Below are 18,396 nucleotides of genomic sequence, written 5' to 3'. Positions count from 1 at the left end.
GTTTTATAAATACTATGTAAGTTGTAGGGCCGATCTGGTGGTACAGTCGTCAACTCTTGCGACGTAACAACATGCCCGTCATGGGTTCAAGTCCCGAATAGACCGTGCCCCTATACGTAGGACTGGCTATCCTGCTATGGTAACAATAAGTCACTGAAAGCCTAGCTCACTTCACTAGTGGGTACAGGCAGGCCTTGACCGACAGCGGTTGTTGTGCCAAAAAAGAAGAAGAAGAAGAAGAAGAAGAAGAAGAAGAAGAAGAAGAAGAAGAAGAAGTTATGGGTTTGTATTTACAGGGTTTTACAAGTCAGAATTGAATGTCAGCAAAACAATTTCAGAAGCTCAAGATGCCATTTAGCTGTCAAAAGTTGTTGTTTCACCGCACCGATGCTATTTTCAATAGCGCAATTTGATTTTCAAATCGCTCAAGTTGTTTTTTTAGAGGCCTTTCGCATCGTTTTGCAAATTCAAACACGAATTTTGAGATTATTTGTATACAAATCAATTATTTAGTGCATTTCTAGCGTTATATTTATGAAACATTACGTATTTATTGTAAAAAATGAGTGTTTCTGTGCAAAAAGCTACGAGCACTTGCGTATGTAAACATGTACAATGTTTATGTAGCTTTTTGCACAGAAAATCGCCATTTTTACCATAAATACGTAATATTTCATAAATATAATGCTTAAATGAATAAAAGCATTGATCTCAATCATATAATCTAAAAATGAGTGTTTGCGTTTGCGAAACGATGCGAAAGGCCTCTAAAAAAACAACTTGAGCGATTTAAAAATCAAATTGCGCTATTGAAAATAGCATCGGTGCGGTGAAACAACAACGTTTGACAGCTAAAGTGAATCTTGAGCTTCTGAAATTGTTTTGCTGACATTCTATTCTGACTTGTAAAACCCTGTATTCACACAATAAAGCTAACGGGCACAGATTCAAAAGCTCCGAATTCGTCGATTGAAACGTGTAAAAAGTGTTTTAATTTTGTAAAAAAAAATTTGGAGTGGGTCTTTTCAATGGCTCTCCTGATCAGCAACATGAAAGATAGGATGAGCATTGATTAGCACGTACGCCCTAATGTTGTGGCTCACATTTATCCATTATTTTGACGTTTCATTTTTGGATTATAAATACATTTTGCCCCAGAGTTCCGCCCGCCGCACCAAGAGTTATAAAATAATTTAAGAATAATTGTGATTAGTGGAAAATGAACAATCATTAACCTGTTTAACATACCGTCAAACATTGAGTCACTATTTAATTTTTTGTTGATTTTTGCAAAATAATGTCAAAATTCAGGTGTTTAGTATGCTACAATTTGCACTGTTATACCTGCTCTCGGGTTGCTACAATTATAACTGCTAAAACTAGGTGCGAAAAAACTGCTTAGGCTCGCAAGCTCTTTAATGCGAGGGCTCTGGGGCTGTGAACTGGTATGGAGTGCGAGTACTCGCGCGCCCTCGCCAATCGCTGTCAATTTCATGGCGGGATGTCCATTTTGCCCCGTTGTTTTTTTATTTACATTATACTGCAACATTCGAGCACTATTCGAGCAACACAACAGTTGACAGAACCGTCACATGTGCACCAACACAGACCGGAATAATTTGATGTCGAGGTAAACAATAATTCCAGATTTGTTTTGATTATTTGCTTAACGCGGCTACAATTTTGCTAATTTTAGACGAAAAGTTCTACAATTGGTAACATGTGTGAGAAATAGAGAGCTACCCGTTGCCAACTACGCGGATTCCTTGAGCGCAACTACATGAATTCCCAACAAGGACAAACAAAAACAACATTTTGGTCCTCTGATTGCAGTTGGTACACAAGATGAGTGGTACTAGTAGCGTTCCGGTTGGTAGACTTGTCCCGCCACCCCTTGTGCCTTTGCCTAATTGTCACGCACGAGCGAAACAGGTACAGGCACGCCTGTTCAACGAGATCCCCATTCCCACGAGCTACATAGCCAACTGCCGGCTCTGCTTGGGTACCCAATTTGGAAACAGATGTACAACTATTATTGACGAGCCGTTAATCTTCATGATGAAGCAGGTGTTTCCCATCGTGGTAAGTAGGATAATGCTTTTGTCACGATTTGATTGGTTAAATGATCATTTTAATTTCAGATAGCGAACCAGATAGGGCTACCGATGAATGTGTGCACCGAATGCGTAAAGACGGTGGAGACATTTTACATGTTCAGCAGTCAGGTGTTGGCCAATCAGAACAAGCTGTTGGCAACCTTGCCGAATGTAATACGTCCGGTACAAAATAATGATGGTGTGGAATGTAGAGAAAATCCGGTCTCGACACAAGAACCACAAGAGAACGTTCTCCGCGAGGAACCGGAGGCTCCGATTGATACGGATTTGTTGATAAAAATAGAAAAAGACGATGAACAAGAAGGTTCCGACCCATTGGCAACTACTGAAGATATTGTATTCGATGTCATCGACGAAATTCCCGATTTAAAGCTAGAAGAAGAGGCAATTGATCTATTCGAGCTAAACTCTGATGCTGGGATGGACCCACTACTGAAGGAAACAACAAACCCACTCGAGATAAATCCTGATGCTGGGATCAACTTACAATTGGAGGTTAAGGAAGAAATGTTAACAGATCCGTCACCTGATAGTGTCGCAGATAGCGAAACACTTGTGCAAGATTCACTTGTCAAGGTAAAACCGAAGAAACAATCTAAACGGAATATACCTCCAGGATCCAGAGTGTTCAATCGTCCACTTAACTTCTGTCCAGTGCATAGTATCTGGTTTGAACTCAAGCAAATAAGCAACGAGCCTGAGCTGATAGAAATGAACCGACGATTAAAAGACGATGTATTTATGCAGCAGCTGATAAACTGCTTGCGACATATAGCGGAAGAATCAATTTCGGTTCATTTGATGAATAAATCGATGGACATTCTGTTTGACGTAGATTTCCTTGCATCCTGTGGCTGGCGCAATGTGGAGGGAAAAATACCTCTGCAACACCGTTCCAAAATTCATGAGCTGTTCAATAGGTTGGGTGTACCCGAAGGACAAAAAATGGCAGCGTATAAAATTCAGAGATACTTTGTCGTGAAAATACAACTTGCAAGACGACGAGCTCAAGAATCATTAGATGAATTGCCATCAGAGGACCAAGCGCAGGCGATCCTATGCAATCTGGTACCTACAAGTGGAGAAGAAAACGCCCTACAAGCTGAAGATTTTACTTCCACACACCGAATGAAAAAACGACGTAAAATGTATCCATCGGTCCAAGAAGTTCTTATTCATCCTAAGCGTAACTGTTGTTCGCTCAAACTCAAGCAAATTAGAAGTCTTCCAGAGCTCATCGAGTTTAATCGTCGACTAGAAGATGAAGAGTTCATGAAGCAAGTCATAAAGTATTTGCGGTACGAGGCGAAAGAACCAAGGCCGGATCTCCTTATGAATAAATCGTTGGACATGCTGGTAGATAGGCATTTCTTAGCAACCTGCCTCTGGCGTGGAGATGCTCAAAACTCATTGAAACAACATTCAAAGATTTTGGAGCTGTTTAGTAGATTAGGTGCTTCGGAAGGAACAAAACTGCCAGGATTTAAAGTTGGTGCTTATTTCCAACTTCGACTTAGCTATGTAAAACGAAGAGAAAAGTTTTACAATACATCAAGCGGAACAATGGATGAAGCAAATTCTAACAGTGATACAGAACTGCAAGAAGAAGACATTTTGCGCGATAGCATAGGTGATACACCGTGTACAAGTGTAGAAGAAAGTGTAGAACAAGCTCAAGAGATACATTTCAAAGATCCACTGAAGAAACGTAATCTAAAAGGACCGATGCGCTTTGTTCGATTCAATTCGGGTGCAACTTGCTGCAAGCTCGATATCAAACAAATTACCAGCGAACCAGAGATGGCAGAGCTTAATCGTCGACTGGGAGACGAAGAATACATGAAGCAGATCGTCAGTTACTTACAGTTTGAAACTGGAGAATCAAGGCCAGATCCGCTGATGAAAAAAACGCTTGACATTCTGTTTGATAGACGTTTCTTTGTCGGCGTAAGTTGGACCGGAAAATGTAATAAAATAGCTTTAGAACATTATTTAAACATCCTCGAATTGTTTAAAAGGTTAGGTGCGTCAAATGGTGTGAACGCATCATCAGAACAAATAGAAAGGTTTTTTAATACTAAATTTAGACACGCAAAGCGACGAGCGAATTCAAAGACAGTCAACAGTGCGTCGGCTGCGGAAGCCATGGTACATGAAACAGGGAATTGTAGTGATTGATGGGAAGAGTAAATAAAACAGATATGATTTTATATAAATGTGAAAAAGCCGTCAAGTTCATTTCAATAGCGCTTGAAAGTTGTTTTTTCTACTGTTAAACAACGACGACGGCCGGTCTCGTAGTACAGTCGTCAACTCGACGACTTAACAACATTCCCGCCATGAGTACAATGGCATGGAGTACAATGTCCATAATTGTGTATAACTTTTATGTAACACCGCTTCGAGAGGGCCACATAAGGCCCGTTGAATTTAACATATAAACATCAAATATCGAGCCCGCCAGTGGTTGAGGCTGGCCTTGACCGACAGCGGTTGTTGTGCCAAAGAAGAATATGTAACGACGATGTATTCTTCGGTCCTAAAGGAAGGTACTTGTCCAAAATAGGTTTCCAAAATTGGACATGGCTCAACATTGGTAAATCTAGTTTAGCTACAACGTTATTTAATTGTAGGTAAACTGTAGAATAAAATAGTATTTGAGCGATGGGAACGTACAGAAGATGATTTCGGTCGAGTCCGGCGATTTGTTCGATTCCTGATGAGTTCGATCAAGTCCGGATCTGGAGTCCGAGCCAACCACGCCCACCACTCACTTAAATTATTATTTTTTTCTTAAATATTCCTCTACACATACGGACTTTTCAGACTGGACCATTCATCACTACTCCCACCCAGTCGAAAAAACCAAAATCTCTCAGAGTCTGACTCCGAGTCAGTTCGGAATCGGATTCGACTCCGGGAACGATGAGTATTTGCCCATCATTACTGTTCAGCGGCTAGCAACTGCTTAATTCCATGCTGCACCATTCGAGTACCATTCGAGCAGTTTCCCTCCCAAATGCCAAATGTGGAATCAAAACAAACTCAACCTATTCGATGGCGAGGTAAACACTAATTCCACATTTGTTTTAATTATGAATAATAGACATAAGAGAGCACCTTGATTGCAGTTGGTTCACAAGATGAGTGGTACTAGTAGCGTTCCGGCTGGTGTATTAGTTCCGCCACTCCTTGTGCCTATGCCTGATTGTCACGACCAAGTGAATCATGTACAACAACGTCTGGTCAACGAGATCCCCATTCCCACGAGCTACATAGCCAACTGCCGGCTCTGTTTGGGTACCCAATTTGGAAACAGATGTACAACCATTATTGACGAGCCGTTAATCTCCATGATGAAGCAGGTGTTTCCCATCGTGGTAAGTAGGATGATGCTTTTGTCACGATTTGATTGGTGCAACAATCATTTTCATTTTAGATAGCGAACCAGATAGGGCTACCGATGAATGTGTGCACCGAATGCGTAAAGACGGTGGAGACATTTTACGTGTTCAGCAGTCAGGTGTTGGCCAATCAGAACAAGCTGTTGGCAACCTTGCCGGATGTAATACGTCCGGTACAAAATAATGATGGTGTGGAATGTAGAGAAAATCCGGTCTCGACACAAAAATCACAAGAGAACGATCTCCGTGAGGAACCGGAGGCTCCGATTGATACGGATTTGTTGATAAAGATAGAAAAAGACGATGAACAAGAAGGTTCCGACCCATTGGCAACTACTGAAGATATTGTATTCGATGTCATCGACGAAATTCCCGATTTCAAGCTAGAAGAAGAGGCAATTGATCTATTCGAGCTAAACTCTGATGCTGGGATGGACCCACTACTGAAGGAAACAACAAACCCACTCGAGATAAATCCTGATGCTGGGATCAACTTACAATTGGAGGTTAAGGAAGAAATGTTAACAGATCCGTCACCCGATAGTGTCGCAGATAGCGAAACACTTGTGCAAGATTCATTTGTCAAGGTAAAACCGAAGAAACAATCTAAACGGAATGTACCTTCAGGATCCAGAGTGTTCAATCGTCCACTTAACTTCTGTCCAGTGCATAGTATCTGGTTTGAACTCAAGCAAATAAGCAACGAACCAGAACTAATACAGCTTAACCGTCGATTAAAAGACAATGTATTTATGCAGCAGCTGATAAACTGCTTGCAACATATAACGGAAGAGTCAATTTCGGTTCACTTGATGAATAAATCGTTCGACATTCTGTTTGACCTGGATTTCCTTGCATCCTGTGGCTGGCGCGAACGGGAGGGAAAAATAGCTCTGCAACACCATTCGAAAATTCACGAGCTGTTCAATAGGTTGGGTGTACCGGAAGGACAAAAAATGGCAGCGTATAAAATTCAGAGATACTTTACCCTGAAAATACAACTCGCAAGACGACGAGCTCAAGAATCATTAGAAGGCGAATTGCAAAGCGATGAATTGCCATCAGAGGACCAAGTGCAGGCGATCCTACGCAATCTGGTACCAAAAAGTGGCGAAGAAAACGCCAGACAAGCTGAAGATTCTGCTTCCACACACCAATCGAAGAAACGTCGTAGAATTTATCCATCGGTGCGAGAAGTTCTTATACAGCCACTAAGTCATTGTTGTTCGCTCAAACTCAAGCAAATTAAGAGCCTTCCAGAACTCACTGCGTTTAATCGTCGACTAGAAGATGAACAGTTCACCAAACAAATCGTAAAGTATTTGCAGTATGAGACAAAAGAACCCAGGGCAGATCTCCTGATGAATAAGTCGTTGGACATGTTGGTAGATAGGCATTTCTTTGCAACCTGTAACTGGCGTGGAGATGTTCGTAACTCTTTGAAGCAACATTCAAAGTTTCTGGAGCTCTTTAGTAGATTAGGTGCTTCGGAAGGAATGAAACTGCCAGGATTTAAAGTTGGTGCTTATTTCCAACTTCGACTTAGCTTTGTTAAACGACGAGTAAAGTTTTACAATTCATCAAGCGGAACAATGGATGAAGCAAATTCTAACAGTGATACAGAACTGCAAGTAGAAGACATTTTGCGCGATGGTAAAGATGGTCCACCGTGTACAAGTGTAGAGGAAAGTGTAGAACAAGCTCAGGATCCAAATTTCAAAGACAAGCTGAAGAAACGTAATATCAAAGCACCGATGCGCTTTGTTCGATTTAATTCGGGTGCAACATGCTGCAAGCTCGATATCAAACAAATTACCAGCGCACCAGAGATAACAGAGCTCAACCAGAGACTGGGAGACGAAGAGTACATGAAGCAGATCATCAGTTACATACAGTTTGAAACTGGAGAATCAAGGCCAGATCTGCTGATGAAAAAAACGCTTGACATTCTGTTTGATAAACATTTCTTTACCGGCGTAAGTTGGTTGGGAAGAAATGGTAAAATAGCTTTAGAACCTAATTTAAACATCCTCGAACTGTTTAAAAGGTTAGGTGCGTCTAAAGGTGTGAACGCATCATCAGAACAAATAAAAAGATTTTTTATTATTAAATTTCGGAACGCAAAGCGACGACTAACCTCAACGACAGTCAACAGTGCGTCGGCGGCGGAAGCCATGGAACATGAAACAGGGAATTGTAGTGATTGATGGGAAGAGTAAATAAAACATATAAAATCATATAAATGTGAAAAAGCCGTCAAGGTAATTTCAACAGCACTTGAAAGTTGTTTTTCTACTGCTATACAACGACGAAGGGGCCGGTCTGGTGGTACAGTCGTCAACTCGTACAACTTAACAACATGCCCGTCATGGATTCAAGTCCCGAATGGAACGAGCCCACATACGTAGGACGGACTATCCTGCTATGATAATACAGGGTTTTCCAAGCCAGTGTCGAATGTAAACATTGTTATTCACCACATGCAAAATGTTGTTCCACACCGATCTGACATTTCATTTCAATCATAGTAATTTTTAAAATGTACAACATGATTTTCAACACGTCTCAAGCTGAATTGAGTTTGACAGTTCTTTGTTATGTGTTGAAAATCATGTGTAAAAACAGAATTTTCATTTTGTAGCAAATACATCATTTGACAGCTGTTGAAAAACATTTTGGATGCGGTGAATAACAATGTTTACATTCGAAACTGACTTGGAAACCCCTGTAAATAAGTCACTGAAAGCCAAGCCCAGTAGTGGTATAGGGAGGCTTTGATCGACAGCGGATGTTGTGCCAAAGAAGAAAAAGAAAAAGAAGATACAACGACGATATATTCTTCGGACCTATAGGATGATACATTTCCAAAATAGGTATCTAGTATATGGCTGGACAATGGCCAAAATGTTCAACTATAAAATTATTTACATGGAGGATTTTGTAGAATAAAGGAGCATTTGAGCAATTGGAACGAACAGAAGATGAGTTAGGGAATGTTCATGATGAGTAATTAGGAGTGGGATGTGATGGGTCTACTCCGAATTTCGGCTTTGAAAACTGAATAAGACTCCGGATTAATATCGGAATTCCGGTCGCGTCCAGCTAGTAAAAACGAGTCCGAAGGCAGGCGAGTCCGAGTAAATTATTATTATTTTTTTAATATTCCTCTACACGTACTTAGATAATAATACTCTTCAGACTGAACCATTTCACACTACTCCCACCCACTCGAAAAAACCAGAATCTCTCCAAATCTGACGCCAAGTCACTTCGGAATCGGATTCGACTCCGGGAACAATGAGTATTTGCCCATCACTACTGTTCAGCGGCTAGCAACTGCTTAATTCCATGCTGCACCATTCGAGTACCATTCGAGCAGTTTACCTCCCAAATGCCAAATGTGGAATCAAAACAAACCCAACCAAGTCGATGGCGATAATTGGAATAATTCTACATTTGTTTTAATTTTAAATAATAGACATAAGAATCTGGATAGTCAACATATTAAAAATGAGAAAGTAAGCCTCTGAGTATGGGGTCGCAAACATAGGAGGATACATCCTTCCCCGCTAAAATAGAAGAATTTCAAATAATATTAACGAATAAAGCGAAAGGAAACGCATTGATGCAAAGGCGAGTAATATCAGTACAAAATACCAAGGATTCTTCTATAGTGACTATTGAAAGCAGCATTGTTGGCCCTTGATTGCAGTTGTTACACAACATGAGTGGCACTAGTAGTGTTCCAGGTGGTGTAGTAGTGCCTCCATCCCCTGTGTCTTTGCACGCGCAAACGAAACAGGTACAACAGCATCTGGTTAACGAGATCCCCGTTCCGGTCAGCTACATAGCCAACTGCCGGCTCTGCTTGGGTACACATTTTGGAACCAGATGTACAACCATTATTGACGCACCGTTAATCAACATGATGAGACAGGTATTCCCAGTGATGGTAAGTATGATGTTGTGCTCTCGCTACGGTTTGATTGATTGTGATCCAGCAGTCATTTTAATTTCAGATAGAGAACCGGGTAGGTCTTCCGATGAATGTATGCACCGAATGCATAAAGACGGTGGAGGCATTTTACATATACAGCAGACAGGTGTTGGAAAATCAGAATAGGCTGTTAGCAACCTTACCGGATGTAATACGTCCGGTACAAAATAATGATGGTGTGGAATGTAGAGAAAATCCGGTCTCGACACAAGAACCACAAGAGAACGATCTCCGTGAGGAACCGGAGGCTCCGATTGATACGGATTTGTTGATAAAAATAGAAAAAGACGATGAACAAGAAGGTTCCGACCCTTTGGCAACTACTGAAGATATTGTATTCGATGTCATCGACGAAATTCCCGATTTCAAGCTAGAAGAAGAGGCAATTGATCTATTCGAGCTAAACTCTGATGCTGGGATGGACCCACTATTGAAGGAAACAACAAACCCACTCGAGATAAATCCTGATGCTGGGATCAACTTACAATTGGAGGTTAAGGAAGAAATGTTAACAGATCCGTCACCTGATAGTGTCGCAGATAGCGAAACACTTGTGCAAGATTCACTTGTCAAGGAAAAACCGAAGAAACAATCTAAACGGAATGTTCCAATAAAATGTAGATTTTTCGATCGTCCACTTAACTTCTGTCCAGTGCATAGTATCTGGTTTGAACTCAAGCAAATCAGTAGCGAATCGGAGCTAATAGAAATGAACCGTCGATTAAAAGACGATAAATTTATGCAGCAGCTGATAAACTGCTTCCAACATATAGCGGAAGAATCAAGTTGGGTTGACTTGATGAATAAGTCGATGGACATTCTGTTTGACGTGGACTTCCTTGCATCCTGTGACTGGCGCAATGTGGAGGGAAAAATACCTATGCAACATCATTTGAAAATTCATGAGCTGTTCACTAGGTTGGATACGCCGAAAGGAAAAAAATTGGCAGGTAAAATCCAGAGCTTCTTTATCGTGAAAATACAACTCGCAAGACGACGAGCTCAAGAATCATTAGAAGGCGAATTCCAGAGCGATGAATTGCCATCAGAGAACCAAGTGGAGGCGATCCTACGCAATCTGGCACCAAAAAGTGGAGAAGAAAACGCCCTACAAGCTCAAGTTTCTACTTTCGCACAACGATTGAAGAAACGGCGTAGAATTCATCCATCGGTGCGAGAAGTTCTTATTCAGGCACGTAATAATTGTTGTCCGCTGAAACTCAAGCAAATTAGAAGCCTTCCAGAGCTCATCGAGTTTAATCGTCGACTAGAAGATGAACAGTTCACCAAACAAATCATAAAGTATTTGCAGTATGAGACAAAAGAACCCAGGGCAGATCTCCTGATGAATAAGTCGTTGGACATGTTGGTCGATAAGCATTTCTTTGCGACCTGCAACTGGCGTGCAGATGATCGACACTCATTGAAGCAACATTCAAAGTTTCTGGAGCTGTTCGGTAGGTTGGGTGCGTCGGAAGGAACAAAACTGCCAGGAATTAAAGTTGCTGCTTATTTTAAACATCGCCTTACCTATGTAAAACAACGAGTAAAGTTTTACAATCCGTCAAGCGGAACACCGGATGAAGCAAATTCTAACGGTGATACAGAACTGCACGAAGAGAACATTTTGCGCGATAGCATAGGTGATACACCGTGTAAAAGTGTAGAAGAAAGTGTAGAGCAAGCTCAGGATACAGATTTCAGAAATGTACAAAAGAAACGTAATATCAAAGCACCAATGCGATTTGTTCGATTCAATTCGGGTGCAAGTAGCTGCAATGTACCTGCAAAACTCGATCTCAGGCAATGTACCAGCGAACCAGAGATAGCAGAGCTTAATCGTCGACTGGAAGACGAAGAATACATGAAGCAGATCGTCAGTTACATACAGTATGAAACGGGAGAGTCAAGGCCCGATCGTTTGATGAAAAAATCGTTTGACATTCTGTTTCGCAGACGCTTCTTCGCCGGTGTATGTTGGACCGGAACAGGTGAAAAAATAGCTTTCAAACATAATTCAAATATACTAGAACTGTTTGCAAGGTTAGGTGCGTCAAACGGCCTAAATGCATCATCAGAACAAGTAAAAAAGTTTTTTCACATTAGATGTAAAAACGCCGTGAAACTGGTTACAGGGAAACGTAGTGGTTGATGGGAAAAGTAAATAAAACATATAAAATCATAAAATCATTAGTTATTTTTAACAGCGTTTGAAATTGTTTTTTTTTCTAATGCTATACAACGACGATATATTCTTCGGTCCTATCCTACTTGTCAAAAAAAAGGTATCTAAAAAGGTATATGGCTTGGCAAAACTATTTAACTACAAAGTTATTTACTTGGAAGTTTTTGTGGAATAAAGGAGCATTTGAGTGATTGGAATATACAAGAATGGAAACAGGTTGGACTGCAACAACTACAGGGGTATCACGGTGTTGAAAACCGCCTATAAAATATTCTCCCTTATCCTTCAGGATCGCCTTGTCCCGCACGTCGAAGAGATAGTCGGAAACTATCAAAGAAGATTCCGAAACGGAAAATAAACCACTGATCAGATCTTCACCATGCGGCAGATCTTGGAGAAGATGGCTGAATACATAAACGACACATACCATATCTTCATTGACTTCAAAGTCGCATATGATAGCATAGCCAGGGTAAAATTGTACAACGCTATGAGCTATTTTGGAATCCCGGCCAAACTGATAAGGCTAGTTAGAATGACTATGACGAACGTCACTTGCCAGGTGAAGGTGGATGGAAGCTCTTAGGGCCATTTGCTACCACCAAGGGTCTGCGCCAGGGGGACGGGCTTGCCTGTCTCATATTCAACCTGGCGCTAGACAGGGCTATCCGTGACTCGAGGGTGGAGACTTCAGGAACCATATTCTATCTGTCAATCCAGATCCTGGCATACGCTGATGATATAGATATCATTGTGTTGTGGGTAGCCGTGCCGACCCCTGGACTTGCCGTGGCAGTTGCGCTGTCACCGGCTAACGGCCAGAAGGACGCACACTGTCGCACACACTAAGCAGCGCAAGGCTTAGTGTGTGCCGAGCGCAAGATTATAGTGTGTAAGCGAGCCGATCGAGCTGGAGCGCTCGGTGCGGCTAGTGCGCGGCCCGTGCAGTATATCATTTAAAAGTGTTCATTGTGATTGTTAATTGTGTATCTTATTTATTATGTATGTTATAAGTGTTTAAATAAAAGCAAAATTATCAAACATAACACATTGGTTTGTGGCTCTCCTATGTAGCTGAAGCCTACCAAGGGATCGAGCAGGCGGCAGGGAATCTCGGATTGCAGATAAACGAGACAAATACCAAACACATGGTGGCAACATTAGCGCTCCTACCAATAAATAATCCTAACCTACGGAGGCGTGACGTACAGATAGGTGAACGCACTTTTGAAATCGTCCCAAAATTCACCTATTTTTAAAGGTCAAAGGTCAGTAACGACAATAGCATGGTAGCTGCGTTGCGTGCCATGATGCTAACTGCAAATCGGTCATTCTACAGCCTGAAAAATCAGTTCACCTCAAAGAACCTGTAGCGACGAACGAACCAGGCACCTATATAGTACCGGTACTCATATACGCCACTGTCCAAATCTGACGAAACCCTCTTAGCCGACTTCGAGAAGAAGATGCTCAGAAGAATACCTTGCCCCGTAGGTGTGGAAGGGCAATGGAGGAGTCGTTATAATGACGAGCTATACGAGATGTATGGCGACCTCACTGTTGTGCAGCGCATCAAGCTCGCCAGTCGTGGTAGGCCCAAACCGACGTGGCAAGATGGTGTGGAGGCGTCCGCCATTAAGGCCGGGAAAACGGACTGACAGACGAAGTCGTGAGGCCGTGAGCGGTTTCGGACACTCTTGAGGCAGGCCAAGACCGCAAAGCGGTTGTAGTGCCGGATGAGTAAGTAAGTAAGTAGCTAAGTCCCAAGAGGCCGGAAAATGTGGTCTATTTCTGAAAACTTGAAACGAGTCCGACGAGACCAGTCGAGTTACGAGGCAAACTCAGCTTAATTTATTTCTTTTTTAAATATTGCCCTACTCGTTCGGACTCTCGTACTCTTCAGACTGAGCCAGATCCGATATCGGATTCGACTCCGAGAACGATGGTTATTTGCCCATCACTCATGTTCAGCGGGTAGCAGCGGCTAAATTCCATACTGCACCATTCGAGCACCATTCGAGCAGCAGTTTCCCTCCCAAATGTCAAATGTGGAATCAAAACAAAGCCAACCAGCTTGATGGCGAGGTAAACAACAATTCTACGTTTGTTTCAATTTTTCGTTCAACACACTCTTTGCTTTAGCTCTATTTCAGGTGAAACATTTCTTAATACAATAATGAAATGTTGAGGGAAAGTGGAAAAGGCGAATATAATCAGCACTAAAAAAACCAAGGATTCTTTGAACGTGACTTCGGGAAGCCCCTGCAAGGACAGAGCAACAACAGCATTTTGGGCCATTGATTGCAGTTGGCACACAAGATGAGTGGTACTAAGAGTGTTCCGGTTGGTACAGTGATTCCGCCACCCCTTGTTCCTTTGCCTAGTTGCCACGAGCGCGTAAAACAGGTACAGACACGCCTGCTCAACGATATTCCCTTTCCGACGAGATACATAGCCAACTGCCGGCTCTGCTTGGGCACCAAATTTGGAAACCATAGCACAACCATCATTGACGAGCCGCTAGCCACCATAATGAGGAATGTTTTTCCATTTCCGGTAAGAAGGGATGCACCAGTAGCATGGTTTTTAGCGGCCATAGGCTTTAACATTAACTATGCTTTTAGGTAACGAACCAAATAGGCCTACCGATGAATGTATGCAGTGCCTGCTTCCAGTCGGTACAAGCGTTTCACTCATACAGCAATCTGGTGTTGGCAAACCAGCAGAAGCTGCAAGAAGCGCTGGCCTCAGCCAAGCATGGCATTGCTAACGAAGCTCCCCAAACCATCGTCTCCACGGGGGGGAAAGCGCAAGCGAATGTAGTAGAAATTGTGTCCGGCAGTGAGGATGAATTCCAGGAAGACTACGAACAACACATCCTAGACGAATCTGGGCTGCAGCTGGAAGTGGAAACGATTGAAGAAGGCCATGATCCGTTTTCGCCACCGCTGCGGGAAAGCACACCGGTGCGCGCTCCAGTCACCCCAGTCTCTACTGCTGCTGCTGCTGCTGCTAGTGGCAAAAGCGGAAAAGCTGCAGTAGAGGATATCATTTTTATCGATTGCGAAACAAACGATAACGATAGCGATGTAGAAATACTGTCGGAAGTTTTGGTGCCATCCGCGACAGGGACACGCCTTACGCCCGGAAGCGACACGGGCCGTGCTGCCGCAAAGCTGCAAATCACACCCGACGCAACGAAACGGACGGGGACGAAAGCGGTATACATTTGCAGCACCTGCAATGAAACGTTCGACAAGCACTACGATCTGATGATCCATCAGAAAAAACACTTTATGAAAGTGTGCCCATTGTGCAAGCGGTCGTTCAAATATTCGGTTATCAGGGAACACATCATTAAGGATCACGGTGTGTTGAAAGAAAGTAACGGCCAAAAGAAAGCGTTTACATAGGAGCGGTAGGGCGCGCAAAGGTAAAATAGTGTTTTGTAAGTGTTAGCTCCCCCCACTCTTCGGTATCACCTAGCGCAGGATTGAGTTTGTAAAAATAAATTAAGTTTGATCGAGCTATGCTGCCATCGAATTAGCATCATCGATATCATCACCGATATCACACAATATCGTACAGCGCGCTTCCAAAAGCACAGGCCATGTGTGTTTGGATGGAACGTTGTTTGTACCTATGTGTACACTTTATGAATGTTGGCCAACGTGTCATACTAATTTTTCAGTTGTTTTAACAAATACGTGGCGTATCAAATATGTTTACTTTACAATGTGCACATATTAAATGCTCCAATCGGCTGAAACTAAACATTTGTACTGATAGCACTAGCACTTTCCCCTACATAGGAATTGGGCATGGATTAATCTGCTTAAGTGTAAGCCATTGATTGCCAAATCCGTTGACGCGTTCTTAAGCGTCGAAAGATTCTCCTAATCGTCGCTCGAACCCGTCTCAGGCTGATATATCCCCATGTCCATGACAGTAAAGCCTGATGCGCATGCGTTGAAATGTGACTGGTTAATGAAAAAGGTTAATAAAGAGGGGACGCACAAGGATTGGGACGGTAGAAATATTCTATTTTTGGGAATTATTATTATTGTACTGTATGATCAATTATGTCAAATAGTAGAAATAATGTGGGCGTTAAAATGCAATTTAATTTGTTATAATGCACTGATGCCCTCCTTCAGAATGTTTTTTTTAAGAACTTCGTTTCTTGATGTTGCCAGCGTGCTGCCTAATGTTTCACACTTGTAAGCTGTAATTTATTGTTCTTTTTTGTCTGTGTGTTAAAGCAGAATGCTGCAGTTAAGAGTTGGCGACTCCTTATTACAGACTCAGATGAGCAGTATCTTTTAACCATAATAGAGATACCAGGATACGATTCAGTCTATTGTTAACGACTGTAGTTTTGCGTGTTGCCTGTTTAAACCCGTTTTAGAACTTCGTTGGCGCCCCTCCCCCCCACTATTATCCTAGGTTGTGAGCAAAGAGTAGTACTGCAGTTATGTGAGTGCTTATCAAATGCGCGTGTACCTAAACCAAGTCAGCGTAGCAATTAATTAGCGCGGTTCACCTTGCTGCGGAACCACCGGGGTATGCGGTTAGGAATGGTGGCGTGGTGTATAGGTAGTTACTGTACTGTACCAACAAAATAAAATGTGCATCTCAGATGGAGCATGCATTCATCATTCACCGTTCGTAGCAGTTGCACCGTCCTATCCGATTACAGCCGCGGAAGTGGAAGTGAAGGTGAAAAAAACGACAATCAATTGCCAGTGCAGCAGTTCAACCGATCTCAGCATGTCTCTGGCGGGTCAAAGTGCGGTCGTTTTTGGTGGCTGCGGTGGCATGGGAATGGCAATAGGGCAGCATCTGCTCAGGCAGGGAGTGAAGGTGAACATCACACTTTTAAATGTTAATGTGCGAGGCGAATGGTTCGTGGGAATAATGATTATATAAAAATTGCTACAGAAACTGTGCATCGTTGATGTGGTGGAGCTGACCGATTCCAATCTGTCGTGTTTGAAAGAAAGCGGTCGCGATGCGCTGATACTCTGCAAAATCTGCGACATCTCGAATCGTGCGGCGTTGAAGCAGCTGCTGGAGCGGGACATCAGCGAGGCGCTGGGCTCGATCGATATCTTGGTGAATTCGGCCGGCATCGTTGAGAGTGAAGTGCCCGATAAACTGATCGGCGTTAATTTGGTAAGTGGATCGGTCGCAGATCACCATAAGAAGTGGACTTTAATAGCTGATACCACGTGATTATCCTTATCCGAAAGACGGGAGTGATCAACTCATGCCTCATTGCGCTGAACTTGATGTCCCGGGCGAAGGGTGGCAAGGGTGGCGTTATAGTGAATGTGGCATCAACAGCAGGGCTAGAACCGATCCCATTTCTTCCCACCTATTGTGCATCGAAGCACGGCTTAATTGGGTTCACACGATCGCTGGGGGTAAGCGTATGGCTGATCGTTTTTTTAGCTACGCCCGCAACTTATCGAACCTTACTTAATTGAACCGGCAGGTTGAACCTGTGTACAGCGAAACTGGCGTCAAGTTTATCATCATCTGTCCGGGTGGGACGCGTACTCGGATGTTTGAAAACTGCCGCTCACTGTCGATTGAGATCGAGGTGTTGCAAACGATGTTTCGCGAATTTAAACATCCGTATGCGCCGCAAAGGTAAGAGTTTGGGTACTTTTTGTTTTTGGGACGGCAATGAATTATAGAATTTCGTTTCTTATTTCACCCCCTGCTAGCCCTGATGTCGTTGGAGCTTGCATAGTGCAGGCCATCGTTGAGGGAGACAACGGGTCGACTTGGATCTGTAACGATGGTAAAATCGAAATTCATTCCTACCCAGCGTCCCGGTTTTTGTGAGTATGTGTGTTGCATAAGAGTACAGAAAGGATATTCCAAATACATTATATTGAGGCAAAATAAATGTGGATATTGGTACGACTACGTTTTTAACTCGGTTCCATGCGATGAGAAAATATCTATGCGTTTGATCCTTCTTCGAACCGCCATCAACTATTTACAGGGGCGATTAATGTAGAAATATTCCAGTAGAGTCTGTATTAGACCGTTAAGTTAAAAACATACCTATAGTTTACTTTTGTCTTCATAATTCCATGTTCTTGATTTTGGCGCTTATTTCGTCGTGTATTACAGTTGCAATATCTTCCTAATTCGTCCGAAAGGTCTTTGGACAACAATTTCTCCATTAATTTCGCCTCCTTTGATCTGTTCTTGCTGAGCTAATTCACATCTTGTACTGCATGCAATAGAAAACGATAGAATCGCATTGGTTGAGAGAGCTTTTTGCGTAAATTATTGTGAAAAGTTCATTATTCTTACCAATTTTTGCTTAGTTTTTTGAAAATGTGCATTTAAATCGAAAACAGTCGAAATGCGATATTGTCAAAACATCAAATACCCAAAGAACAAATATTGCCAGCATGACACAGGGTGTCTCCGCAGGGTGTGCAAATGCTTTTGGGAATTGTACGTGAAATTTCCCCTCTTTTCTCGGACCAACTGTAATAAAATTAAAAAATGGATTTACATTAAATTGTGTCAAGTGTTTTCCACTCACAAACATGAAGAACCCTATTGAAAAATCTTCTTGTACAAAAAAAAATCCCCTCAACACAAGACTTTCCTTCTCTCTCGCACTGTTAACGCTACATGGCAAGGCACCTTAACGCCAATCGGGCA

The 18,396-nt window shown here is 42.5% G+C and overlaps 5 protein-coding genes across 9 annotated transcripts; all 5 read left to right on the top strand.

Moving 5' to 3' along the window:
• The first annotated feature begins 1,303 nt into the window (after positions 1-1,303).
• LOC4576560 (uncharacterized) lies at positions 1,304-4,342 on the top strand. The gene is made up of 3 exons (XM_061650590.1): positions 1,304-1,630; positions 1,697-2,082; positions 2,142-4,342. Exons 2-3 carry the CDS (start codon positions 1,846-1,848, stop codon positions 4,293-4,295), a joined length of 2,391 nt encoding a protein of 796 aa, XP_061506574.1. The 5' UTR covers positions 1,304-1,630; positions 1,697-1,845; the 3' UTR covers positions 4,296-4,342.
• Positions 4,343-5,109: 767 nt separating this feature from the next.
• On the top strand, positions 5,110-7,797 carry LOC133392099 (uncharacterized). Of its 2 annotated transcripts, XM_061650585.1 has the most exons (3): positions 5,110-5,182; positions 5,249-5,497; positions 5,557-7,797. In XM_061650585.1, the coding sequence occupies exons 1-3, from the start codon at positions 5,144-5,146 to the stop codon at positions 7,726-7,728; spliced, it is 2,460 nt and encodes an 819-aa protein (XP_061506569.1). In that variant the 5' UTR covers positions 5,110-5,143; the 3' UTR covers positions 7,729-7,797. The 2 variants fall into 2 exon arrangements, with proteins under 2 accessions (XP_061506569.1, XP_061506570.1); XM_061650586.1 differs by having other exon boundaries at positions 5,164-5,497.
• A 1,103-nt stretch (positions 7,798-8,900) lies between these two features.
• Positions 8,901-11,705, top strand: LOC1270157 (uncharacterized). Of its 4 annotated transcripts, none has more exons than XM_061650588.1 (3): positions 8,902-9,154; positions 9,234-9,473; positions 9,541-11,705. In XM_061650588.1, exons 2-3 carry the CDS (start codon positions 9,246-9,248, stop codon positions 11,668-11,670), a joined length of 2,358 nt encoding a protein of 785 aa, XP_061506572.1. In that variant the 5' UTR covers positions 8,902-9,154; positions 9,234-9,245; the 3' UTR covers positions 11,671-11,705. The 4 variants fall into 4 exon arrangements, with proteins under 4 accessions (XP_061506573.1, XP_061506572.1, XP_061506571.1 ...); XM_061650587.1 differs by having other exon boundaries at positions 9,212-9,473; XM_061650589.1 differs by having other exon boundaries at positions 8,901-9,473; positions 9,526-11,705.
• A 1,960-nt stretch (positions 11,706-13,665) lies between these two features.
• Positions 13,666-15,231, top strand: LOC3290272 (uncharacterized). Its single transcript, XM_565270.3, has 3 exons — positions 13,666-13,788; positions 13,846-14,259; positions 14,328-15,231. Exons 2-3 carry the CDS (start codon positions 14,023-14,025, stop codon positions 15,114-15,116), a joined length of 1,026 nt encoding a protein of 341 aa, XP_565270.2. The 5' UTR covers positions 13,666-13,788; positions 13,846-14,022; the 3' UTR covers positions 15,117-15,231.
• Positions 15,232-15,952: 721 nt separating this feature from the next.
• On the top strand, positions 15,953-17,634 carry LOC3290271 (alcohol dehydrogenase 1). Its single transcript, XM_061646190.1, has 5 exons — positions 15,953-16,566; positions 16,645-16,878; positions 16,956-17,129; positions 17,201-17,358; positions 17,436-17,634. The coding sequence occupies exons 1-5, from the start codon at positions 16,330-16,332 to the stop codon at positions 17,554-17,556; spliced, it is 924 nt and encodes a 307-aa protein (XP_061502174.1). The 5' UTR covers positions 15,953-16,329; the 3' UTR covers positions 17,557-17,634.
• The last annotated feature ends 762 nt before the right edge of the window (positions 17,635-18,396 follow it).

The sequence above is a fragment of the Anopheles gambiae genome, chromosome 2 (genome assembly GCF_943734735.2).
Source record: "Anopheles gambiae chromosome 2, idAnoGambNW_F1_1, whole genome shotgun sequence".
Taxonomy (NCBI): Eukaryota; Metazoa; Arthropoda; class Insecta; order Diptera; family Culicidae; genus Anopheles; species Anopheles gambiae.
The sequence above is the reverse complement of the archived record's forward strand: the minus strand, read 5'-3'. Positions and strand labels throughout refer to the sequence as shown.

Excerpts from the sequence above, each read along its gene's own strand:
- LOC4576560 (XM_061650590.1), top strand. The coding sequence starts at position 1,846 with ATGAGTGGTACTAGTAGCGTTCCGGTTGGTAGACTTGTCCCGCCACCC. Across the intron at positions 2,083-2,141 it reads AGCAGGTGTTTCCCATCGTG|ATAGCGAACCAGATAGGGCT; the intron begins GTAAGTAGGATA and ends TTTTAATTTCAG.
- LOC133392099 (XM_061650585.1), top strand. The coding sequence starts at position 5,144 with ATGTGGAATCAAAACAAACTCAACCTATTCGATGGCGAG. Across the intron at positions 5,183-5,248 it reads TCAACCTATTCGATGGCGAG|TTGGTTCACAAGATGAGTGG; the intron begins GTAAACACTAAT and ends CCTTGATTGCAG. Across the intron at positions 5,498-5,556 it reads AGCAGGTGTTTCCCATCGTG|ATAGCGAACCAGATAGGGCT; the intron begins GTAAGTAGGATG and ends TTTTCATTTTAG.
- LOC1270157 (XM_061650588.1), top strand. The coding sequence starts at position 9,246 with ATGAGTGGCACTAGTAGTGTTCCAGGTGGTGTAGTAGTGCCTCCATCC. Across the intron at positions 9,474-9,540 it reads GACAGGTATTCCCAGTGATG|ATAGAGAACCGGGTAGGTCT; the intron begins GTAAGTATGATG and ends TTTTAATTTCAG.
- LOC3290272 (XM_565270.3), top strand. The coding sequence starts at position 14,023 with ATGAGTGGTACTAAGAGTGTTCCGGTTGGTACAGTGATTCCGCCACCC. Across the intron at positions 14,260-14,327 it reads GGAATGTTTTTCCATTTCCG|GTAACGAACCAAATAGGCCT; the intron begins GTAAGAAGGGAT and ends CTATGCTTTTAG.
- LOC3290271 (XM_061646190.1), top strand. The coding sequence starts at position 16,330 with ATGTGCATCTCAGATGGAGCATGCATTCATCATTCACCGTTCGTAGCA. Across the intron at positions 16,879-16,955 it reads AACTGATCGGCGTTAATTTG|ACGGGAGTGATCAACTCATG; the intron begins GTAAGTGGATCG and ends CTTATCCGAAAG. Across the intron at positions 17,130-17,200 it reads GGTTCACACGATCGCTGGGG|GTTGAACCTGTGTACAGCGA; the intron begins GTAAGCGTATGG and ends TTGAACCGGCAG.